Source organism: Pseudophryne corroboree, chromosome 6 (genome assembly GCF_028390025.1).
Source record: "Pseudophryne corroboree isolate aPseCor3 chromosome 6, aPseCor3.hap2, whole genome shotgun sequence".
Taxonomy (NCBI): Eukaryota; Metazoa; Chordata; class Amphibia; order Anura; family Myobatrachidae; genus Pseudophryne; species Pseudophryne corroboree.
Window position 1 is genome coordinate 579,560,070 of NC_086449.1, and position 26,428 is coordinate 579,586,497.

The window sequence follows — 26,428 nt, forward strand, 5'->3', positions numbered from 1 at the left end:
AATGCAGCCAGCAAAAAGGAGTGCTTAGTCTGCAAAGGCCCTATCGTAATCTCTGCTGGTTTACTTAAAGGATAGTGCTGCACTACTCCTGTTACCCCCATTGCTGAAATTGTTTTACCCGTGATCTTCATACCTACCGTTGAATTTAACACTGACCTGGCCGCCCCTGTATCTACAAGGAAAGGTAGTGATCTACCAGCTACATCAACTGTAACCTCGGGTTCATTTCCAAGGCTAGCAATCAACTTCACTGGCTGCAAACTACAGGTGTGGCCTGACCTCTATTGTAAGTTGTGACCCTCCTGCAGCGCAGTGGCAGCTACAATATGTGAGGGGGGGTAGCTGAAAATTTCCAGAGGTCTGCCAGTCCTTCCTAGGTGGATACCTCCTTGTTTCCCCTGCATGTGGCTCATAATTCCTCCTCTGCGGTCCCTGATCCCAATTACGTGTGTCATATTGTGAGTCATGTTCTGGTCTAGGGGGTCGATATACCTTATGTGGGTGCGTAATGTCCTTCCCTCTGACATTTAAAACATTTTACCACATACGACTTACCCTCAGGGGTCTGGTGTTTAGGCTGATGTGGCTTCGTTGTCAGGGCTTTTATACTTACTGTCATCAGCTTATCCCCCTGTGACTCCCTGTGCCTAATGATGTTCCGATCATGCTCAATAGCGGACTCTCTTAATTCAGCCACCGAGATACCTCTCCAACTTGGTTGAGTGGTTTGTACCCTTGTTCTCAACGTTTCCTTTAAACCGTCCATTAATACGGACACCGCTACCTCCCTATAATGCACATTTTCCTTAATGTCCGCAACCCCAGTATATCTAGCCATTTCCTGCAGTGCTCGATGGAAATAGTCAGAAGCAGTTTCACTTTCTTTTTGTCTAATGGAGAAGATTTTATTCCACTTGACAACAGTTGGGAAATATACTCCTAATTGCAGATTGATCTGTTTTACGTTCTCCTGATTGTATTTATCAGTGAGAGGTACCTCTGCATCTAATTTACAGTCGGCAATGAATTTCACAGGGTCAATATTAGAGGTCAAACATGCCCGTAGCACTGTCCGCCAATCTTTGTTATTGGGTTCGGTGGCGTTACCTAGTTCTCTAATAAACCTCTGACATGCGGCTAGATCTTTCCTGGGATCGGGAAATTCAGACATAATTGTCCTCAATTCTGTCCGGGACCAGGGGCAATGCATAGCAATGTTCCTGACGGGAGTGATTCCCAGAGCGTCATACTTCCCATTGGGGACTGCGATCACCCTGACGGGATTCAGTTCAATTACATCATTCTGGGTTGCTTCTACAATGTGAGGTGCAATTGACTCTGCATAATGTACTGTACCGTACTTACCTGTGGACACGACCTCACCTGTCCCTCCGCTATAGGCCTTTGCTACTGCTCTTACTGGTTGGGCCGTGCCCACTTGTGTGTCTTGTATGGTGGCTGCTAGAGAGAGTGCCGATATCGTGGTGGGCTCATCTTCTTGGTCGCAGTCCTGAGGGAAGTTTAAGATGGGATACAACTTGCACGGGTTAGTATTAATACATTTATTAAGTTCACTCTTATCATATATTAGTATGCCATTCTCTGTAGCCACTTTCTCTCCTGTAATGTACGGTGGTGGTGGTGCAGTTGCTATCAGTTTCCTGCTAGGGTTGGAACGAGCTGCTTGAGCTAATCCCCGTTGTATATCACCCTCCTGTTGCCATAACTGTAAACAATCATAATGTCTAATCCTTTGTTTTCCGGATTTTATCAGACCTATCCTTCTCCTTAAATTTTGCAACACCTCAAGACTAAAACTGCCTACCTTAGGGAACGGTTCCCTATCTTCCACAGTCATACGTTCCCATTCATTGCATAAGACCTCTGTGTGTGATCCATATTTCTCACACATTATGTACCTCGCCCCTTTGGGCCGCGGAATATCAACCTGAACCCTGGTTGATCATCCCTTACTTGAGCAACTGGCCCCCATTCTTTGCAGGTATTGCCTTCTCAGCTAATTCCTACAAAAACCAAATTACTCAGAGGTTAAGGCGACGGTGAAAGTTCTCCGAGCGCTCTCACCCACTCACGCCCACGTTGGCCAATACACCTACACACTGTCCTCAGCGCTGGTCGTACCCAACCTAGGGCCCTGCGTAACCTCTATTTACTGAGAGTGTGTGGGAGTGACTTACCCTTCCCAGTAAATATCAGTCGTTGGAGATTTCCTGAGTGACCAGCGAAACTCCCTTAAAATAAAAAAACTGTTACACAAATCACGTTGTGTGTACAATTAGCGTCTATGATCCCGCGATTTTACGCAAATGGCGTAATGGGTATCAAGTTGAACTAACTAATGCACACACTAACGCGCGGTACAATCGCACGGCGTATAAGTAACTGTTACTTATCCGCTATACGACCAATGGAATCGTTTTTCAGGCTGCGAAACCTCAGCCAGAGCGTATCTGAACGGGCCTATATGGGTACTACGCAAACCCCCGGGGCTGCGCTCTCACCGCTGACCTTTCTCAGGCCACGGTTTTCAGAGCTTCGCTTGACTTAGTCAGCGGATTTCTGACTTCGCTGACCTCTTGGTCTGCTGTTATACTAATTGCTCCTTTATACCTTAAACAATGTTAACGTGAGAAAGCCACTCCCACGCCACCAAGTGTCCACTCACCTGATGTGGTCTCCTACGGGATCCCGAATTCTGGGTTCACAAAACCTTTATTTGCATACACACGCTCGTTCACTTATATACACTTTGGTTTTTCTGTACAGAAAATTAACTTTCATTCAGGTAAAACAGCACTAGTCCCAGAGGTGACACAATAAGAGAAGGTTCTTTTAAACTAAATATTGGAAACTGAACAAATTTGTGCTATTATCGCGTGGCTACCGTCTCTCCTAAACTGAAACAATGCTATTGTGTGATTTGTATTAAGTGGGCGTATCTGTACGCACGTTGCGTAAACACGCCACGTGTGTAGGCCTTTACGTTGCGTACGCAGTCCCGAACGCTGTCCGAGACACGTGTACACAGTTCGTACGTCCGCAGTACTACAAATCCCACACTTCTATAAATGTAAGCGATATTTAACTATAATCACTTACTTAACGCTACACAGTTTCCACTGTATCAACCTTTACAACTAGGCCAGGCTGCGTGTGCGTTTTACACTTACTCCCTTAAATATTAAATCTATATGTTAACTAAATAGCAACAAATTTTCCAGTACAGGTCAAAATAAACCTAGTAATCACTAATTACGGCAACAGTGTGAGCAGATATGCAAAGTACAAAATACAGGTGTGTGCGTGTGATGCGTGCGCATTTGGCGCCAAAACAGAAATTTACAGATTTTAAATAGAAAAATAGCTTTTGCGTTCTTACCTTAGGGATCCCTCCAGCATCCCTTCAAACCATGCAGGGCAGACGCTTATCTAATCAGCACTTATTATATCCCCGACCATGAAAAGGCTACAGGGGATACTCCGCCCTTTGCTAATAGATACAGTCTGCGTAAACTCTGCTAGGCTGCGGGTATGAGAGAGAACCGGACGAGCACTCAATTGATAATGTCGATATTATCTTAGACCGCAAAGCTATACCCCTTTGTACACTATTACTGTTGAGCCGCTATGGCTGCTAGACCACGTGCTACGCACTTTGTACGCTATTTGCGTACAGAGTCCTGCACGTGGTACGCACTTGGCGTACACACGCTGCGCTGAGTGTATGGAGTACACACAGCGGGCGCACACAGTTAATAACCTTTAAACCTTGTTAATGATTCAATGTAATGATATGCTTATACTTTAAACCTTTGGCAACAATGTACTGTAACGATGTTAATACCTTTAAACCTTAAGTAGCGCTGGCGATACAAAGTATCCGCAGTGCGTACACCTTAACAATGCTTATACACTTTAAACAGATAAATCTACTTTAAAGCCCTGGCAGGAAAGTGAAAACACAACACTGTTTGCAGTTTAAACCACAGGGTTCTAAGGCCACCGTGGATTGATTCCAAAAAGGGTAAAACAGTACAGTTTATACACTACAGGCTAACAAGTAAATCTAAACAGAAACAATGGCTACAGAGAATGTACGTACGTGAGAATATTCGCAAGCGCAACCCGAACTCGGTCCTCCGCTCGTCATGCAGATAGCGTTTAGAGTCATCTGACCGGCCAGGCAACTATGGTCCTTATATACACAACATGCATACACAATACAATGGTCACTGTAATCTCATTGTTCATTGGACACAGAGATATGTCTCCACATTACAGCAAAGGTCATAGGTGGATTTGAAAAGGTGGGCGATGTCATTCTCAACTGCTCTTGTGGGTGGTATCCTTTGGATTCCCGCCGCATATGTAATTTACAGTAAATACAGTTAATGTTCATAATCTACTTTTGTACATAACTATACGCAGGAGCAAGCGATCTTTACTCTAACACCGGAATGTTACCCTCAAAATACCCTACAGCTGGATACTATACATCACCTTCCAACCTTTATCTGACCCTTCCTATCATACAAAGGCGAATCTCTCTGTCCAGGAACTGTTTAAACTAATAATACTCGCTGTCATGGTGTAGGGGAACTATATCTACAAAATGCACTATTTGGGTTAAATATGCTATGTGCTAATAACACGCTACACGCTCACAAGCTCCGCCGTAAATACCCATATCATGCGCACAATCGCCGGAGCGATCTTACGCAACTTGCGGATATGTGCACGTACGGCGGACTGAGTGCACGAGCAGCGGGCATGTGCATGGGGTTAGTACAAGACATATGCATTATGATATTTTTCGACTTTGACACACACTTACTGTGGCGAAGCATAGCTGGATCCTTAGACTTCAGGACATTTTTATTTATTTTTCTGCTGCGTGGTACACTGGGCTCCACAAGGAATAACATTGGGGTGTAGAGTAGGATCTTGATCCGAGACACCAACAGGCTCAAGCTTTGATCTTCTTCCCAAGATGCATAGCACCGCCTCCTATATCACCCCGCCTCCGTGCACAGGAGCTCAGTTTTGTAGTTGGTGCCTTGCAGTAAGCAGGCAGTCAACAGGGGGGCTGCTCCCGCAGCCCTAAGAAAAAGCTATTTCAGAAGAAAGGTGATTCGGAAGACTTCAAGGGCTGCAGCAGTGTCTGGATGTCAGTCAGACATCCCCTGCTGCAGCTCCATCACTCCCCCAGCAGCGCTGTATCCTCCCGCGCTCTGGTTGCCGGGTAATTACAGCGGAGGCTTTGGTGTTCTTCTGGTTAGTCTCACACTCGCTGCTGTTCTCCCGGATCGCGTGGCCGCATACAGGGGGAGGTATGGGGTCTCTTTGGCCCGTTGTAACCGCGATCCGGCGTGGGAGGTGGGCCAGGCGCACTGGCGTGGACACTTTAAGGGGAAGGGGCTCCACTAGCCACCAGGGCACTGGGCACAGGTCGGTTTTCTTCATAAAACGGTTTAACAGCCCACAGCGCCTGGTGGGGAAGCCAGCATGGGGGATAAGGCCTGACCTGTAGCCCCTGCCCCAGGGTGCTATTTAGGCGTAAAATGTTTCTGCACAGGAGCTGCATCTCTCTCCCTCACTCCCTGTCAGCCGCCATTACATGGAGCTGCGCTGTTCCTGGGACTGTTTGGGCAAAATCCTCCTCTGTAAAGCCGCCTGCACGTCAGCGCTGTGCATTTTACAAGACATTGAAGTATTCTACCTGTCAGTGGACAGTGTTAGTTAAGAAAAAGTGCATCCAGTCAGGGTTTTGATAATACAAACACCCTGTGATATACATCCTGTATTTACTGTGTTTTGATATATCTAATGTGTGTATATGTATATATAGAAAAAAAAAAAAAAAAAAAAATATATATATATATATATATATATATATATATATATATCTATCTATATATATATATATATATATATATATATATATATCTATATCTCCATACTGAGTATTGCTAGTCCAGTGCAGTCTTGTCGTATGAAATAATTTCTACATTGTGACTATATGTATGCGTGTGCATGTAGCTGCGGCGTTGCTGCCATGTCATGTATTTCACTCAGCTTGCTACCCCTATATTCTGTAACCTGAGTGGGCTCAGTGCGTCAGGTTTATTAGACTATATAGGTGTTTCACAAAGTATACCTACTGTGTATTTTTCTCTGATTTCAAGTCACCATATGCCTCTGGCATTCCCTGTTTGTACTGAAATACACTGCACAGGGGGTTCTTGCGGTATTGTGCAGCTGGTGAGTACTGTGTTGCCTTTCATTGAGCTTTTGATTGTCTGCTACGGAGGGCAACGGTGCTGGGGCTGAACCCACATTGCGTGGTGATGACGCTGCAGACACATTTGAGGATAACATAGCAGCTGAGGGTTCAGATTCTGGGGGTTCCTTACCCCTCAGTGGGACTGTAGCAACGGGGGTTCAAAATGACCCACCTTGAGCTACCTTCTCCACGCTATTGAATACGCTGGTAATTAGACCCCTATGGGACCTTTTGTGCCGGTACAACCGCTTATGGTCCCTGCGGTTAACCCACCATGGGCAGATCAACTGTCCTATTAGTTACAGCAATTGAACCAATCACTGACTACTCAGAAGTCTAACTCTCGCCCGCCAAAGACCAAGGGGTCCCCTAAGCGGGCAATTACTTCCTCACAATCCACCAACGTCCCAGACACCTTGTCTGATGAGGATGGCGTTTATACTGACCCCACAGATTTCGATCCCAACGCTTCTGGTGGGGATACTGTTTCACAGGTGGATGTTCCTGACTTGTTGGAAGCTATCAGGCTTGTTCTCCAAGTTGATGATGACCGGAGCCTGATGCTGTCCCTAAGAAACTGGACAGGTTTAAACATCAGAGAGTGGATAAACAAGTTTCTCTGACGTCCTAGTGGATGCTGGGAACTCCGTAAGGACCATGGGGAATAGCGGCTCCGCAGGAGACTGGGCACAAAAGAAAAGCTTTAGGACTACCTGGTGTGCACTGGCTCCTCCCCCTATGACCCTCCTCCAAGCCTCGGTTAGATTTTTGTGCCCGACCGAGCAGGGTGCAATCTAGGAGGCTCTCCTGAGCTTCTTAGAAAAAGTTAGTTTTAGGTTTTTTATTTTCAGTGAGACCTGCTGGCAACAGGCTCACTGCATCGAGGGACTAAGGGGAGAAGAAGCGAACCTGCCTGCTTGCAGCCAGCTTGGGCTTCTTAGGCTACTGGACACCATTAGCTCCAGAGGGACTGAACACAGGCCCAGCCTCGGAGTCCGGTCCCAGAGCTGCGCCGCCGGCCCCATTACAGAGCCAGAAGCAAGAAGAGGTCCGGAAAATCGGCGGCAGAAGACATCAGTCTTCACCAAGGTAGCGCACAGCACTGCAGCTGTGCGCCATTGCTCCTCATGCACACCACACACTCCGGTCACTGAGGGTGCAGGGCGCTGGGGGGGGGGGGCGCCCTGAGCAGCAATATAAACACCTTGGCTGGCAAAAATACATCACATATAACCCCCAGGTCTATATGGATGTATATTAACCCCTGCCAGATTCCAGAAAAAAGTGGGAGAAAAGTCAGCCGAGAAGGGGGCGGAGCCTATCTCCTCAGCACACTGGCGCCATTTTCCCTCACAGCTCCGCTGGAAGGACGTCTCCCTGACTCTCCCCTGCAGTCCTGCACTACAGAAAAGGGTAAAACAAGAGGGGGGGGGGGGGGGGGGGGCACTAATTAGGCGCAGTATAATATAAACAGCAGCTATAAAGGGAAAAACACTCTGTATAGTGTTATCCCGGTATATATATAGCGCTCTGGTGTGTGCTGGCATACTCTCCCTCTGTCTCCCCAAAGGGCTAGTGGGGTCCTGTCCTCTATCAGAACATTTCCTGTGTGTGTGCTGTGTGTCGGTACGGCTGTGTCGACAATTGCCTGTAGTGGAGATGTCACCCCCTAGGGCAGGCATGTCAAACTCATGGTCATCCAGCTGTTGTGAAACTACAAGTCCCAGCATGCTTTACCAGCTGATCAGTGGAAGATATGCTGACAAAGCCTGATGGGACTTGTAGTTTCACAACAGCTGGAGGGCCATGAGTTTGACATGCCTGCCCTAGGGGGTCGACACCTGAGTGGATGGGCTTATGGAAGGAATTACGTGAAAGTGTCAGCTCTTTACAAAAGAAGTTTGATGACATGGGACAGCCGGCTACTCAGCTTGTGCCTGTCCAGGCGTCTCAAAGACCATCGGGGGCTCTTAAACGCCCGCTATCACAGATGGCAGATACAGACGCCGACACGGATACTGACTCCAGTGTCGACGATGAAGAGACGAATGTGACTTCCAGTAGGGCCACACGTTACATGATTGAGGCAATGAAAAATGTTTTACACATTTCTGATAGTACAAGTACCGTTAAAAAGGGTATTATGGGGGGGGCGTGGCCTGGAGGCTGAAGGAGAAGGCAGCACTTTACATGAGCTCTCAGGGATCTGAGAGTTTAACTATATAAAAAGAGCCTTCCCATATAATATTTCATATCCTAGACCCTCTGGCTACTACACTGGACTAGCATAAAAGCAGGGAAGTAGAGCTGCGGAGTCGGGGAGCCGTTATTCGGGCTCCTGCGGATTGCGGCCTACTCCTTGCTCAGAAGCCGGGGCCTCAATTTCAACATATACCCACGGGCCGTGCGGTTGCCCTCCCGGGACGTTCGAGAGGCCCGCCTGGACCCCGCTCCTGCTGGAGCCCCCACTGCAGCCTGCCCAGTGCCCCTTGCCGAACTGCGGGGGTGCTCCGGGCCCGGATCGGGGACAAGCCGCGCGCTCCGTGACACGAGCGGCGGCCATCTTGAGAGCCGCACACGGAGAGAAAGTACAGCCGCAGCGAGGAGGAGACATCGGCGGCCCCCGGGTGAGTGAGACTTGCGGGCACGGCTCGGACGAGCCAACAGCACTCCTCTCTCCCCTCCCCGTAGACCCTCACCGGGCGCCCGCAGCCGGACCTGCCTGCACCCTGCCCCTAGCTGGGACATCACCACTGACACCTCTGCATCGGTCCGGCAGTCCTTGCTGGCTGGCGGGGGAAATCCGGGACCGGATCGAAGCCGTGCAGCGCACATCGGAGCGCGGGCGGCGGCCATCTTGCGGAGGACGAGCGGGCGGAGGCGAGGCGGCGGTGACCTGAAGGAGACGTCGGGCGGCCCTAGGGGGTAAGAGACTGCAGCATTGGCCTCAAGGAGGTGAATATATCTCTCCCCCTCGTGTGCCTCTGTCTGCCACCAGCGGCGCACTGCTGCGGAGGACTGCGGGCCTGGCCGGGGCTCCCTCCCCGCCCCCCCCCCCCCCCCCCGCTGGCTAGAGAGGTAGTAAGAAGCAAACATACCAGACGTCCCCCCCTGCCCCTCTGAGGTCTGGGATTAGCTGGGCGGCTCCAGGAGATACAGACCCCCCTGATTCACCCTACCACACCAGCTTCTCTGCAGATATCTGAGAGACCTGAGCGCCCTGGCCCCTCTGCGAGTTCACGTACGGCTGTAGGTGGCTCATTGGATAGTACGGGTGGTCGCCGGGGGAGTCCTACGATCTGCGGGTGCCCCACGTTAGACCTGGAAGCCGTGGGAAAGAGGCCCAGACAGGCGCAGCGGTGGAGGCGAACACGATTGACAGGGCCATTCAACTGCACATTGAAACACCCAGTACCTTCTATCTCCAAGTTATAATTTTCCTCCGGAGTTCCCTGGGCTGGATCTAAACCCTCTACAACTGGTGGCCCGACCCCGATGGTACCTAAGGGGCCTGAAGTGCGGGACTGGAGATCCCCCCCAATGCTTCGTGAGCACACAGAAGAGGATGTCTAGTCGCTTAGCCATGCTGGCCCTGCCCATGCCAATGTAAAACAAGCAGTTTCTTCTACCCATGCCAATATCTACGTAACATCTCGATGATCTAGGAGACAGCGGAGCCTCTGAATTTTCTTATTTAAGTGACCGGAACCGTCGACCTATTTCTCTTAGGCATTAGTATGCCTGCCAGACGCAACAAGCCATCAAAGCCCGCACAGCAGCTTTCATTTTTCAAATCATCTACAAGGATGTCGGGCTCTAAAACCACCGGACCCTCCACGACAGATACGATCCCGCAAACTCCCCCCTCCCTGGAGGTGCCCCCTTCCACACCCAAAGCTGCCACAAGCCTGGACAATGTCAAAGATGGAGATGCTCTAACAGTGGGCACGATGAAACTACTTCTGTCTCGCTTCAAGGAAGACGTGGCAGCGGAATTTCGCACCACACTAACGGCGTGTCAACAATCCATAGATGACCTAGGTGGCCGCACTGACCATCTGGAAATTAAAATGGAGGAGGTCGTGGGATCCCATAACAACCTGCTAGACGCCCATGACGCTTTGGAAGCAGAGGTAAAGCTTTTGCGGGACAAAGTCACAGATCTGGAGGACAGATCGCGTCGAAGCAATCTTAAATTGCGAGGAGTCCCCGAGTCTGTGTCACATAGCAGTTTACACGACTATGCCGTGGCCCTATTTAAAGCTCTATTACCCCAGTCCCCTTCGACAGATCTCCTCATCGACCGAATACATCGACTACCAAAGGCTAGAGCAGCACCTGGAGATGCGCCTAGAGATGTCCTGATGAAAATGCACTACTTCCACGTGAAGGAGGCCTTGCTAAAAGCATCAAGACCAACGTCAGACACATCTTCAGCCCTTAAAGGCCTTCAACTTTTCGGAGACTTGTCAGCAGCCACCCTCTATAAACGGCGGTCCTTTCACTCTATCACGACAGCTCTCAGGAAGGCGGATATCCCTTATCGCTGGGGTTTCCCCACCAAGCTGCTGATTCACCGAGATGGCTCCACTGTCTCTATTTCTACCTCAGATGAAGGAGCAAAGCTGCTCAAATCCTGGAACATTGTAGAACCCTCTGCGGACTCCTCACCCCGTCGACTACAGCAGGACTGGTCTTCGGTGAAGTGAGGCGGCCTGCGCGGGATCGGAAAGCTCCCAAATACGCTACCTCTCTACTTTTCTCTGATGGCTCTCCGGTTATGATGATGATATTGACTGCTGTACCTCTACCCTTATCCGGGAGAACGTTATGTGCCGGGAGAGGCATTGAATGTAGCGGGCGATCAGTCCGTGTTTCAGAAGTATTCATAGATTTGTATACTGTATTTTACTGGCTGCCTAGTTTGTTCTTTTCTTTTACTTATAAGCAAGGTGCATGGAGCTTCCCTGGACAGGGCGGACCCCTACCAAAATTAATCTGTTGATATAACCCAGGTACTCGATATGAAGGGCGAGCCACTGGAGAGACCCTAATGATTCTATTGATTTCATTCTTGGTTTCTATGCCCTAATTCCAGGTTGGACTGTTTTTGTTATGCATTTTATGTTCTTTATGTTCTATTTACTAACATGGGTATTTACATGCCCTAATAGTATCGAGATGTTCATGTGTTCTGCATAGTTTACAGTATAAAAGTATGGCAATGGGTAGGTGCTATGCCACTAACCCCCCCTCTAGACTACACAGCCGCCTTATTATGGCGACTGGTTATGATCTCACGAGAGATCAATTCAGTTTTGTTTTTCTAATTTTTTTTCTGTCTTCCTTCCTGTTCCCAGATATGTTTCCCCCCCCCTTTCAGGTACATCAGTTTAAACACAGAAATTGCTCAAAGGAATTATCAGTCTTAGTGGCAATAGATTATGGTTAATATAATCTCTATTAATGCCAAAGGGCTCAATTCTCCCCATAAACGAAGAGTAGCCCTGAACTTTTTTCATAAACTCAAGGCACAGGTGGTAGCAGTACAAGAGACCCACTTTCAGAGTCAAAACCCCCCCTCCTTCACTAATTCACGCTATCCCCACTGTTATATGGCAAACGGACCCGCCAAGAAAGCTGGCGTGGCTCTTCTTATAGCACAACACTGCTCGTTTGTTCTGTCCGATAAATATGAGGACCCAGACGGGAGATATTTAATCTTAGTGGGCAAACTGGATAATGTAGAAACCACCTTGGTCTCGTGCTATGCACCTAATGCCAAACAAATTCCGTTTCTTAGAACCTTCTGTAGAACTCTTAAGGAACATATTAAGGGAGCCCTTTTGATTTTAGGTGACTTTAATATGGTACTGGACCCTACTGTTGACCGCTCCCGTCCGACCCGGACCCTCCGTAGCAGTCCACCCCAAGAACCCACAGGCAAATTTAGTCAACTGCTAGCTGAGTACGCACTGTATGACGTTTGGAGGGCTAAACACCCGACAGAACGGGATTACACTTTCTATTCTCACGTACACAGTTCGTACTCACGAATAGACTTAGCGCTAGCTGATAAATGGACGCTAGCGGCTGTTAGCAAAATAGACATACTACCCATGTCCTGGTCGGATCACTCACCGCTTATGGTTGTTTGGGATACCAGTAAAAGGGTGGTCCCTCATGCCCCCTGGCGAATGGGCCAATACTTGCTGACCCACCCTGAGGCTCTTCAGGCCATCCAGCAATCTCTGAATTTGTATCTGTCCACTAACCGCCCCAAGGACACATCTGTCTTCACCCATTGGTGTTCTCTGAAAGCCGTGATTAGAGGTTCTGCAATTCAAAGTGCGGCTAGACTTAAACGCGATTATAGGAAGAGACAAGCCTCGGCCGAAAGAGAGGCCGCCCGGTTAGAAGCTGCACATAAAATTAGCCCCGAAAATAAATCTCTTTATAAACAACTTCTCAGTGCCCGTGACAAAGTAAACTCCTTTGCCCTAACCGAAGTTCACCGCAACCTGCAGCGGCTAAACCAAAATATTATAGGCTGGGTAATAGGGCGGGACGGTTACTGGCGCGTAAATTGAGAGGGCGTAGAGCCAAGGAACGCATACATGCGATTCATACATCTTCTGGAGTCAAAGTAACTGATCCGGTTGAGATAGCAAATGCGTTTGCTGAATATTACTCGCAGCTGTATAACCTAAGAGATGACTCTGGTACCCCTCAACCCACCCTGGCAGACATTACCGGATTCTTGGATGGGTTGTCGCTCCCCAACATAGACTCCCAGACCCGCGAATCCCTTAATATTCCTTGGTCACTTGACGAAGTCGAAGCAGCCATTGACTCCTGCCCAGTAAATAAAGCCCCCGGCCCGGATGGGTACCCCTCCAGCTTCTACAAAACATTTAAATCTACCCTTGCCCCACTCTTACAGTCAGTCTATAATGAAGCCACTGACTCCACATGTTTCCCGAAAGAGATGTTAGAGGCTCGAATAGTTACCATCCCTAAGCCAGGAAAACCTCCTACGGTGGTTCAGAATTACCGCCCAATAGCATTGCTGAACACCGACCTTAAACTGTTCGCCAAAATGGTTGCAAATAGGATTTCCCCTCTCTTGCCTAGTTTAATTAACCCGGACCAGGTGGGCTTTGTTCTGGGCAGGCAAGCGTCAGATAACACACGTAGGGTTATTAACCTGATTGACCGCTGCCAGGCCCGGAGCGAACCTCTCTTGCTTCTTTCCCTGGATGCAGAAAAAGCATTCGATAGGCTCCATTGGGATTATTTGAGGGTTACCCTAGGTCATTTTGGATTTGCGGGTAGGATGCTAGACTCTATCTTTGCCTTGTACTCCTCCCCGTCGGCTTCGGTTTTCACCAATGGGTGCAGCTCCTCTATATTTAATATTACTAATGGGACCCGACAGGGATGCCCACTATCACCCCTTATCTTTGTACTAGCTGTGGAACCGCTGGCAGAACGAATCAGGGTGTCAGACTCAATTGTAGGTCCAGAGGTGGGAGGGACACCACATAAAATATGTCTTTTTGCAGATGATATTCTGGTGTGTCTTAGAGAGCCCGAAACGTCCCTACCCCACTTACATTCCCTTTTAAACTCTTATGCAGCGGTCTCTTACTACAAACTGAACGCTACTAAGACTGAGGCCCTACCCTTAAATATTTCTGACAGCGCTCTCAGCCGTCTAAAGAATGACTATAAATATGCGTGGCAACTTAGATCGCTTAAATATCTGGGTGTTCATCTTTCTAGAGGGCGAGACTTAATGGGGTGCAACTATGACCCGCTTTTTCGCGCATTTGAATTGTTAATTAAAGATTGGATGATGCAGGAGGTCTCCTGGGTCGGACGGGTGGCGGCAGCAAAGATGGTCCTTTTACCAAAATTGATGTACCTCTTTCGTACCATCCCTAGGGTTTTCCCTAAAGACGTTTGTAATAGATTCAATCGTCTATTGACTAAATATATATGGGGGGGCTTAAAGCCGAAAGTAGCGAAATCCACGTTGACTGCGTCAAAAGGTTCCGGGGGAGTAGCATATCCAGACTTGGAAAGATACCACATCGCCTGTCTGCTCACCCAAATTAAAGATTGGTTCACCCAGGGCAATGTTAAACCGTGGGTATCCCTGGAACAAGACGCAATATCCCCCTACACACTATCGGATCTGTTATGGCTGCCCTTTAAATCAATCCCAGCCAGAGTTGCCGAGTGCCCAGCAGTTCACGCAACTTTACTGGCATGGAAGGAAGTATTAAAGTCTCTCCCTCCTGATGCTTTGCCCTCCCCCAAGCTATCCCTCCACACTATAGCCCTATTGATCCCAGATTTGCAATTACACCACTGGCGAACCTTGGGTCTCAACACTCTGAAGGATGTCCTCCGAGATGGTGCCTTAGTCCCCTTCTCCCTACTCCAAGATCAATTTCAGGTACCCAAACAAGACTTTCATAAATATCTACAATTAAGGCATTGGCTTCAAAGTTGCTCTCCAAGTCGGGCCCCACATACTGATCCCCCTAAAATACTGATGTCACTCCTAATGCCCAGAGGCAACAGGGGAGGCATTTCCAGATGGTATCAGCATCTTGTAACCGAGTTTCATCATGGGGTCTTCCCTGCACAGACTAAATGGGAAAGCAGTCTTTACGGAGGATATCTGGAAATATATCTTTAAATCTTGTTTTAGAATTTCTCAATGTGTAAATCACTGTGAAATGTATTATAAACTGATCCATAGGGTATATTTAACACCGGACCGTTTACACAAAATCTGGCCTGATGTCTCCGCTAGTTGTTGGAGAAACTGTGGGATGGTGGGCGATATTTTACACATTTTTTGGTTATGCCCGGTAATCCGGGCACTGTGGAGTGAAGTGTTCCTTTTCATTTCCCATATATTGGGAATGGTCCTTGTCCCTGACCCCCTCTTGGCACTCTTTCACTATTGTGGGAAGGAGATGTCCAGCAGTGACAGATATATTCTAGGACATATCCTTATAGCTTCTAAAGCCGCCATTGCCTCCAAATGGAAGTCTGCGGTCATCCCTAATATTTTAATGATAGAAAATAGCGTCCATCAACATTATGTGTTTGAGACAGCGGAGGGCAACTATGCTCCAGGAAGTTCCTCTATTAGTAAGAAATGGATTAAATGGTCCCTATATAAAGAGAGTTTAGGCCAGAAGGGTGCAGACAGAGCTCCAGCAGACATTCCAGACCTCTCTGTACTTTGTTCCCCAGTACACACCTGACACCGATTTACTAAGTGATGCAGACCTCCTACTTTTCACTATACTAACATTCCATTGATGTATTACGATATTCCTGATACGTACCTTTCCCCCCCCCCATGTCTTTATTAGTTCTGTTTTGTATGTATCTCCCCTCCCTCCTCCTGTTTTTTTATTTACCGATTTCATTGTATAAGGTACATGTAATCTGTTTGAAAACTCAATAAAAATTTAATATTAAAAAAAAAAAAAAAGGGTATTATGTTTGGTGAGAAAAAACTACCCGTAGTTTTTCCTGCATCTGAGGAATTAAATGAAGTGTGTGATGAAGCGTGGGTTTCTCCCGATAAAAAACTGATAATTCCTAAAAGGTTATTGGCAACATACCCTTTCCCGCCAGAGGATAGGGCACGTTGGGAAACACCCCCTAGGGTGGATAAAGCGCTCACACGCTTGTCTAAACAGGTGGCACTGCCGTCTCCTGATACGGCCGCCCTTAAGGAACCTGCTGACAGAAAGCAGGAGAATATCCTAAAATGTATATACACTCACACGGGTGTTCTACTGCGACCAGCAATCGCCTCAGCCTGGATGTGCAGTGCTGGGGTGGCGTGGTCGGATTCCCTGACTGAAAATATTGATACCCTGGATAGGGACAGTATATTGCTGACTATAGAGCATTTAAAAGATGCATTTTTATATATGCGTGATGCACAGAGGGATATTTGCCGACTGGCATCAAGAGTGAGTGTGCTGTCCATATCCGCCAGAAGAGGGTTATGGACGCGGCAGTGGTCTGGTGATGCTGATTCCAAAAGGCATATGGAAGTATTGCCTTATAAAGGGGAGGAGTTATTTGGGGTAGGTCTATCAGACCTGGTGTCCACGGCAACTGCTGGGAAATCCACATTTTTACCCCAGGTAGCCTCTCAACATAAGAAGACGCCGTATTATCAGGCGCAGTCCTTTCGGCCCCATAAGGGCAAGAGGACAAAAGGCTCCTCATTTCTGCCCCGTGGCAGAGGGAGAGGAAAAAGGCTGCAGCAAACAGCCAGTTCCCAGGAACAGAAGTCCTCTCCCGCTTCTGCCAAGTCCTCAGCATGACGCGGGGGCTATACAAGCGGACTCAGGCACGGTGGGGGCCCGTCTCAAGAATTTCAGCGCACAGTAGGCTCACTCACAAGTGGACCCCTGGATCCTTCAGATAGTATCTCAGGGGTACAAATTGGAATTCGAGACGTCTCCCCCCTCGCCGTTTCCTAAAGTCTGCCTTGCCGACGTCTCCCTCCGACAGGGAGGCGGTATTGGAAGCCATTCACAAGCTGTATTCCCAGCAGGTGATAATCAAGGTACCCCTCCTGCAACAGGGAAAGGGGTATTATTCCACGCTGTTTGTGGTACCGAAGCCGGACGGCTCGGTGAGACCCATTTTAAATCTAAAATCTTTGAACACTTACATACAGAGGTTCAAATTCAAGATGGAGTCACTCAGAGCGGTGATCGCGAACCTGGAAGAAGGGGATTATATGGTGTCTCTGGACATCAAGGATGCTTACCTCCATGTCCCAATTTACCCTTCTCACCAAGGGTACCTCAGGTTTGTGGTACAGAACTGCCACTATCAGTTTCAGACGCTGCCGTTTGGATTGTCCACGGCACCCCGGGTCTTTACCAAAGTAATGGCCGAAATGATGATACTCCTTCGAAGGAAAGGAGTTTTAGTTATCCCTTACTTGGACGATCTCCTGATAAGGGCGAGATCCAGGGAACAGTTGGTAGTCGGAGTAGCACTATCTCAAGTAGTGCTGCGGCAGCACGGTTGGATTCTCAATATCCCAAAATCGCAGCTGATCCCGACGACACGTCTACTATTCCTAGGGATGATCCTGGACACAGTCCAGAAAAAGGTGTTTCTCCCGGAAGAGAAAGCCAGGGAGTTATCCGAGCTAGTCAGGAACCTCCTAAAACCAGGCCAAGTATCAGTGCATCAATGCACAAGGGTCCTGGGAAAAATGATGGATTCCTACGAAGCAATCCCATTCGGCAGATTCCACGCAAGAACATTCCAGTGGGACCTGCTGGACAAATGGTCCGGATCGCATCTTCAGATGCATCAGCGGATAACCCTGTCCCCAAGGACAAGGGTGTCTCTCCTGTGGTGGTTGCAGAGTGCTCATCTTTTAGAGGGCCGCAGATTCGGCATTCAGGACTGGGTCCTGGTGACCACAGATGCCAGCCTGCGAGGCTGGGGAGCAGTCACACAGGGAAGAAATTTCCAGGGCTTGTGGTCAAGCCTGGAGACATCACTTCACATAAATATCCTGGAGCTAAGGGCCATTTACAATGCTCTAAGCCAAGCAAGACCTCTGCTTCAAGGTCAGCCGGTGCTGATCCAGTCGGATAACATCACGGCAGTCGCCCACGTAAACAGACAGGGCGGCACAAGAAGCAGGAGGGCAATGGCAGAAGCTGCAAGGATTCTTCGCTGGGCGGAAAATAATGTGATAGCACTGTCAGCAGTGTTCATTCCGGGAGTGGACAACTGGGAAGCAGACTTCCTCAGCAGGCATGACCTCCACCCGGGAGAGTGGGGACTTCACCCAGAAGTCTTCCACATGATTGTGAACCGTTGGGAAAAACCAAAGGTGGACATGATGGCGTCCCGCCTCAACAAAAAACTGGACAGGTATTGCGCCAGGTCAAGGGACCCTCAAGCAATAGCTGTGGACGCTCTGGTAACACCGTGGGTGTACCAGTCAGTGTATGTGTTCCCTCCTCTGCCTCTCATACCCAAGGTGCTGAGAATTATACGGCGGGGAGGAGTAAGAACCATTCTCGTGGCTCCGGATTGGCCAAGAAGGACTTGGTACCCGGAACTTCAAGAAATGCTCACAGAGGACCCGTGGCCTCTACCTCTGAGAAGGGACCTGCTACAGCAGGGACCCTGTCTGTTCCAAGACTTACCGCGGCTGCGTTTGACGGCATGGCGGTTGAACGCCGGATCCTAAAGGAAAAAGGCATTCCAGACGAAGTCATCCCTACTTTGATAAAAGCCAGAAAGGATGTAACCGCAAAGCATTATCACTGCATCTGGCGGAAATATGTTGCGTGGTGCGAGGCCAAAAAGGCCCCGATGGAGGAATTTCAACTGGGTCGATTCCTGCATTTCCTGCAAGCAGGAGTGTCTATGGGCCTAAAATTAGGATCCATTAAGGTCCAGATTTCGGCTCTGTCGATTTTCTTTCAAAGGGAACTGGCTTCAGTGCCTGAAGTCCAGACGTTTGTTAAGGGAGTGCTACATATACAGCCTCCTTTTGTGCCTCCAGTGGCACCCTGGGATCTGAATGTTGTTTTGGGTTTCCTAAAATCACATTGGTTTGAACCACTCAACACTGTGGACTTAAAATATCTCACATGGAAAGTGGTCATGCTGTTGGCCCTGGCTTCGGCCAGGCGTGTGTCAGAATTGGCGGCTTTATCCTGTAAAAGCCCTTACCTGATTTTTCATACGGACAGGGCAGAATTGAGGACTCGTCCTCAATTTCTCCCTAAGGTGGTTTCAGCGTTTCACCTGAACCAGCCTATTGTGGTACCTGCGGCTACTAGGGACTTGGAGGACTCCAAGTTGCTGGACGTTGTCAGGGCCCTGAAAATATGTTTCCAGGGCGGCTGGAGTCAGAAAATCTGACTCGCTATTTATCCTGTACGCACCCAACAAGCTGGGTGCTCCTGCTTCTAAGCAGACTATTGCTCGCTGGATTTGTAGTACAATTCAGCTTGCACATTCTGTGGCAGGCCTGCCACAGCCAAAATCTGTAAAAGCCCACTCCACAAGGAAGGTGGGCTCATCTTGGGCGGCTGCCCGAGGGGTCTCGGCTTTACAACTTTGCCGAGCTGCTACTTGGTCAGGGTCAAATACTTTTGTGAAATTTTACAAATTTGACACTCTGGCTGAGGAGGACCTGGAGTTTTCTCACTCGGTGCTGCAGAGTCATCCGCACTCTCCCGCCCGTTTGGGAGCTTTGGTATAATCCCCATGGTCCTTACGGAGTTCCCAGCATCCACTAGGACGTCAGAGAATTTAAGAATTTACTTACCGATAATTCTATTTCTCGTAGTCCGTAGTGGATGCTGGGCGCCCATCCCAAGTGCGGATTATCTGCAATACTTGTATGTAGTTATTGTTAACTAATCGGGTTATTGTTGTTGTAAGCCATCTATCCAGAGGCTCCTCTGTTATCATGCTGTTAACTGGGTTCAGATCACAAGTTGTACGGTGTGATTGGTGTGGCTGGTATGAGTCTTACCCGGGATTCATAAATCCTTCCTTATTGTGTACGCTCGTCCGGGCACAGTATCCTAACTAAGGCTTGGAGGAGGGTCATAGGGGGAGGAGCCAGTGCACACCAGGTAGTCCTAAAGCTTTTCTTTTGTGCCCAGTCTCCTGCGGAGCCACTATTCCCCATGGTCCTTACGGAGTTCCCAGCATCCACTACGGACTACGAGAAATAGAATTATCGGTAAGTAAATTCTTATTTTTACCTCACTGACCATTTAGTTGACATACGTCGGGAGTCCTGGAAAACTCCAGGAAAGAATTCACGCCTAATAAGAAGATGCTGGCTCGCTACCCCCTCGCAGCTGAGCAAAGTAAAAATTGGGAAACACCCCCGCCAGTGGATTCACAGGTGGCGTGGCTGGTAGTATCCTGAGCTCTGCCTGTAACTACAGTCGCGTCTCTGAAAGTACTGATGGATAAGCATGTGGAGGGTTGTTTAAAGGCATTTTACACCCTATCCGGTGCTGCGCATGGGCCCACCATTGCAGCGACATGGGCTGCAGAGGCTGGGGAATCATGGGCTCAGGAGCTGGAGGCGGAGTTGCCTTCCAACGCTTCTGTTCATGCTAGACAATGTCCTATATTGTCACAGCGTCTCATTACATTAATGAGGCGGCTTCTGATGCCGGTGTTCTTGCGGCCAAGGCTTCTATTACGTCCATTTTGGCTCGCCGGATTCTCTGGTTATGGTCCTGGTCTGTGGATCTGGACTCTAAGAAAACTCTGGAGGTACTCCCTTTTAAGGGAGACATTCTTTCGGAGAAGAACTCAACAAGATAGTGGCGGACTTAGCTTCTGCTAAAACAAAACAGCAGGTCCACCTAGTACTGCTCCTTCGGTGCTGAAGGCTAAAAGTACTCCCTTTCGTCCTTCAGGGAAAGCAAAAGGTCAGGCGTACCCAACACACAGGTTCGCACTTCCAAACCCAATAAGCCCAAACCAAACGGGCCTCGGCTGCCCGTCAGCTTGCTTCCAAAACGGACAAGCCTGCAGCATGACGGAGCGGGCCTCCCTCTGGGGGATCCCAGGGTGGGGGGACGACTTCTAGGGTTTACCCGGGAATGGTTGAAGACCACTTCCGATGCCTGGGTACGGGAAGTCGTCACTTGAGTTTACGCCCTATCCTTCAAGAATCGTCCCCCTCATTGATTTTGCCTGACGGATGTCCCTTTGGATCAGGTGAAGGCAAAAACTCTTAATTCGGTGGTACAGTTCCTCCTGAACACAGGAGTGGTAGTACAGGTGCCTCTGGCTCAGAGAGGCAAGGGGTACTATTCACCGCTGTTCCTGGAACCGAAACCGAATGGGTCCTCCCGGCCCATTCTCAATCTCAAGTCCTTGAAAAAATTTGTGAGGGTCTCCAAGTTTCGTATGGTAACTCTTCGCTCTATTGTTCTGGCATTGGTACCTGGGGATTTATATGGTCTCCCTGGACATACAGGACGCTTGCCTGCATATTCCCATTGCAGTGTCGCATCAGCAATATCTGAGGTTTGCGGTTGGCAACCTCCATTACCAATTTCGGGCGTTACTTTTGGTTTGACCACGGCTCCACAAGTTTTCACCAAGGTCATGGCGGTAATGACGGCTGTACTCCGCCGTCAAGGGGTCAGGATCCTACCGTACCTGGACGACTAGTTGATCCTGGCAAATTCCCCAGAAATTCCTACGCCATCTGGGTCTGACTATCCAGTTTCTGCAAGCCCACGGGTGGCTCATCAACTGGAAGAAATCTTCCCTGGTCCCTGCTCAGAGCATGGTGCACCTGGGGGCGTCGTTGGACACTCACAACCAGCAGTTGTTCTTATCTCAGGAGAAGGTCCTGAAACTTCAGGACAGGATTTGATGCTTCCTACCTCTTCCGCATGTGTCGATATATTCGGCAATGCAAGTGCTAGGTCTCATGGTGTCTGCTTTCGACATGGTGTACGCTCAATTCCATTCCCGCCCTCTGCAGAAGCTAATTCTTGCCAAGTGGGACGCCCTGCCTCACTGGATCAGGTCTCAAATGATCTCCATGTCTCCGGAAGTCCGTCTGTCATTGAGCAGGTTGCTTCAGGACCACCGATTTAAGCGGCAGTCGACCCTTCTAAATCTCCAACTGGGTCCTTCTGACGACGGATGCCAGTCTGAGGGGATGGTGCGCGGTGTTGGAGCAACACTCCCTTCAGGGCCGGTGGACCAAGGAACATTCTGGAACTGCGGGAGGGCGGTGTTCAATGCACTGAACTTGGCCCAGAATTTGATACAGAACAGACCTGTTCATGTACAATTGGACAATGCCACCACGGTGGCGTACATAAATCATCAGTGCGGCACTCGAAGCCGCATGGCGATGAGGGAAGTATCAAGGATTCTTCAATGGGCGGAACGCCATCTGCCAGCCATATTGGCAGTGTTCATTCCGGGGGGCCTCAACTGGGAAGCGGGCTTTCTCAGTTGTCAGGACGTACACGCCGGAGAGTGGAGCCTCCATCCAGAAGTATTTAAACTCCTCGTGGACAAGTGGGTCCTTCCAGATGTGGACTTGATGGCGTCTCGACACAATCACAAGGTTCCGGTCTTCGGAGCAAGGGCAAGAGATCCTCAAGCGGCGTTCGTAGACGCACTGGCAATCCCATGGAGCTTTCAGCTGACATATGTGTTCCCTCCAGTGTCACTCCTTTCCAGAGTAATAAGTTCAAACAAGAAGGAGGAACCCTGCTTCTGATCGCTCCAGCGTGGCCCAGACGGCACTGGTTCTCAGATCTAGAGGGTCTCTCGATAGAGCGTCCCCTTCTGCTTCCACAACGACCAGACCTCCTCGTTCAGGGCCCTTGTGTTTACCAGGATTTGGCCCAACTGGCTTTGACGGTGTGGCTCTTGAAGCTTCCATCTTGAGGGCCAAGGGTTTTTCTGAGGCGGTCATTCATACTATGTTGAAGGCCTGTAAGCCAGCTTCTGATCGGATTTGCCATAGGGTCTGGAATTCTTACTTTGCTTGGTGCGCGTCTAATAACCATGACGTTTACAAGTTTAGTACGGCCAAACTTTTGGCCTTCCTACAACAGGGCCTGGATTTAGGCCTTCGTCTGACATCCCTCAAGGTTCACATTTCTGCCTTGTCGGTATGGTTTCAGAGAAAGATTACTACCCTGCCTGATGATCATACTTTCACTCAGGGTGTGTTACGGATTCAACCTCCTGTACCACCAGTGGCCCCTTGGGATTTGTCAGTGGTTCTGGAGGCCTTGCAAGAGTATCCGTTTGAACCTCTTGCGTCTGCAGACCTTAAGTGGCTTTCCCTTAAAGTTTTGTTTTTGCTGGCTATTGCCTCTGCTAGAAGGGTCCCGGACTTAGGTGCCCTTATCCTGTTGGTCCTCCTATCCTTTTTTTTTTCCACCGTGACTGGGCAGTTCTTACAATGCGCCCTGGTTATTTGCTTAAGGTGGTGTCTTCCTTCCACCTTACCCAGGAGATTGTGGTTCCGGCCTTTAGTACTCCTGAGTTGTCCTCCAAAGAGCGGTCTTTGGATGTGGTACGGGCTCTCCGTATCTATGTGAAGAGAACTGCCTCCATTAGGAAGTCTGATTCTCTCTTTGTACTGTTTGGTTTTCACAAACGTGGCTGGCCTGCTAACAAGCAGACCTTGTCCAGATGGATTAGAATGGTGATTGCACATGCTTATGTACAGGTTGGTCTTCCAGCTCCTGCTGCCATCAAAGCTCATTCTAATTGGTCTGTTGGACCTTCTTGGGCCGCCCGCCGTGGTGCGACCCTTGAACAATTGTGCAAGGCGACCACCTGGTCCTCAGTGAACACGTTCATTAGGTTCTATGCCTTCGATGCTTCCGCCTCCCAGGATGCTTCCTGTGGACGCCGGGTACTTGTGCCCGCTACAGTGTGTCCCCTCCCATAAGTAACTGCTTTAGGACATCCCCGATGTTATTCCTTGTGGAGCCCAGTGTACCCCGCAGCAGAAAACAAGATTTATGGTAAGAACTTACCGTTGTTGAATCTTTCTGCAAGGTACACTGGGCTCCACAAGGCGCCCACCCTGACGCACTTAGCTTCTTTGGGTTGGTATGGCATTAGCCGCTGACACCCTCTCCTGTCGGGAGAGTGTGGTGTATGTGGCTACTAACGGTTGTTTTCTCTTGTACCTGCTACTGCATTGGGCTGGTTAACAAAACTGAGCTCCTGTGCACGGAGGCGGGGTGATATAGGGGGCGACGCTATGCATCTTGGGAAGAAGGTCAAAGCTTTGAGCCTGTTGGTGCTTCGGCTCAAGATCCTACTCTACACCCCAATGTTATTCCTTGTGGAGCCCAGTGTACCTCGCAGAAAGAGATTCAACAACGTTAAGTACTTACCATAAATCTTGTTTTAGGGTTAAGGACCCTTTTAAACTTATATGCTGTTTACCACTTTTATTAAATGAGCGACAAGGTGTCCTTCTGTATAGGAGAACACAAAGGAAATTAATGATCACTAAATCTCAAAATTGAAAGTTTCACATATGAGTAATATAAAAACACATTGTAACCTGACATTACAGTTGCTGAGACATCACTGATCCTGGCCCATGTGTATGAATCTACAGTCCATACTGTGCATTTTCTTGCAAGGAAGTCTAACAGCCACCTACTGATTTACCTGTTTAGTAACAGATGGGTGAATGAAAGCATCCAGGATGGAAAATTACATATAAACACTTCAGTTAGTGCATGTATATTACCAAGCTCAGGAATGCATATAGATCATTCTATATTCATTAGCAAATGGATCTGGTATATGTTGATGCACCTCTGACAACTTATATCCTATATACTTCTATGCATCACTTTGTTTCTGTAATATTTGTTATGCAGACTGTCTGTAAAACCTTAGTAGCTCAATATTTCTCATATCTCCACTTGCAGGATTTGACAGGAATAGAGTCAATGGACCAATGTCGCCAAACTCTGCAACAACACAACTGGAATATAGAGGTATTTACCAATGTATCTGAAAGATAGTGCTATGCTGTATGCACAAGTTCTTCGATTTATGTGGTCACATCTTGTACAAAGGCTTGTCATACCCCATCTATCATCTTACCCTGCTGCGAGGTACACTGGGCTCTACAGGGAATGACATTGGGGTGTAGAGTAGGATCTTGATCCGTGGCACCAACAGGCTCAAAGCTTTGACCATCTTCCCAGAATGCATAGCGCCGCTGCCTCTATAACCCCGCCTCCGTGCAAAGGAACTCAGTTTTGTAGTTGGTGCCATGCAGTAAGCAGGCATACAACAGGGGGGCTACTCCAGCAGCCCTGAGAAGAAGGGGGTTATAGAGGCAGCGGCGCTATGCATTCTGGGAAGAAGGTCAAAGCTTTGAGCCTGTTGGTGCCACGGATCAAGATTCTACTCTACACCCCAATGTCATTCCCTGTGGAGCCCAGTGTACCTCGCAGAAAGAGATTTAACAACGGTAAGTTTTTACCATAAATCTCATTTTTCTTAACATTTAGGCAGCTGTCCAGGACAGATTGAATGAACAGGAGGGAGTTCCCAGTGTGTTTAACACCACACCTAACCGGCCGCTGCAGGTGAATACCGCGGACCACAGAGTATATAGTTATGTGGTATCCAGGCCACAACCAAGGGTGAGTTTCTGAGACTTTCGTCTGGCTGCTGCTTGACAAGTGTGCCCCTTGTATGTACAGCCATGTAACATGCCTCTTTCTTGTTTTAGGGGCTCCTAGGGTGGGGTTACTACCTAATAATGCTTCCATTCCGTATCACGTATTACACTCTGCTTGATATTTTTAGGTAAGTTGCTTGCATTGGTTTGTTTCCAGTTGATCTGTGAATGTTTGCGCAACCTCTGTTTTCTCATTTTTAGGGTTGCACTTCGCTTTATTCGACCAGATCCACGAAGCAGAGTCACTGACCCAGTTGGGGACATAGTCTCCTTTATACAGATGTTTGAAGAGAAGTATGGCAGGACACATCCTGTGTTTTACCAGGGGACCTATAGCCAGGTAATATTGCCGTATGGAGTTATTTAAAGCTGTTTCCCTTGTGAATCAACATATCAAATATTTACTTATAAATTGCTTCCCAGTTTATGCCATAAATATCATTAGGACTCCTAAAACCATATGACTGAGCTGAGTTGTTCATACCATAGATCTGTCATAATAGATTGACACAAGCATTAATATATACAATGAAACATTCTCATAATTAGGTATAGAATAAAGTTAAATTTGTCAAATTACTATCAAAACGCAAGCAAACATTATATAACCATGATATATGAAATACGGCTGTGTAAAAAGTGCTGGATGAGCCATAAGCTAAGAAAATATTGCATAAGCTTTCTTGATGTGGGATCATCCTAATTACCTACCAGGCAAAGGAGACAGTGTGTGTTCAGAATAAAATGAAGGTGAGTGCCAGGTAAATGAGTGGTGAAAATAACTCAATTGTTAATAAAATAGCTTGCTCTTTATCCTTTCCTCCATGAGCTTGTATGATTAATAATAATAATTT

General features: G+C 48.4%; 1 protein-coding gene across 1 annotated transcript in view; it reads left to right on the forward strand.

Moving 5' to 3' along the window:
• The window catches only part of FAF2 (Fas associated factor family member 2), a 108,988-nt gene that overhangs the window by 53,144 nt on the left and 29,416 nt on the right, over positions 1–26,428 (forward strand). The window contains exons 2-5 of the mRNA XM_063927909.1: positions 24,811–24,879; positions 25,402–25,536; positions 25,626–25,702; positions 25,776–25,914. Coding sequence (XP_063783979.1) covers positions 24,811–24,879; positions 25,402–25,536; positions 25,626–25,702; positions 25,776–25,914 — 420 coding nt within the window. The remainder of the gene's footprint in view (positions 1–24,810; positions 24,880–25,401; positions 25,537–25,625; positions 25,703–25,775; positions 25,915–26,428) is intronic.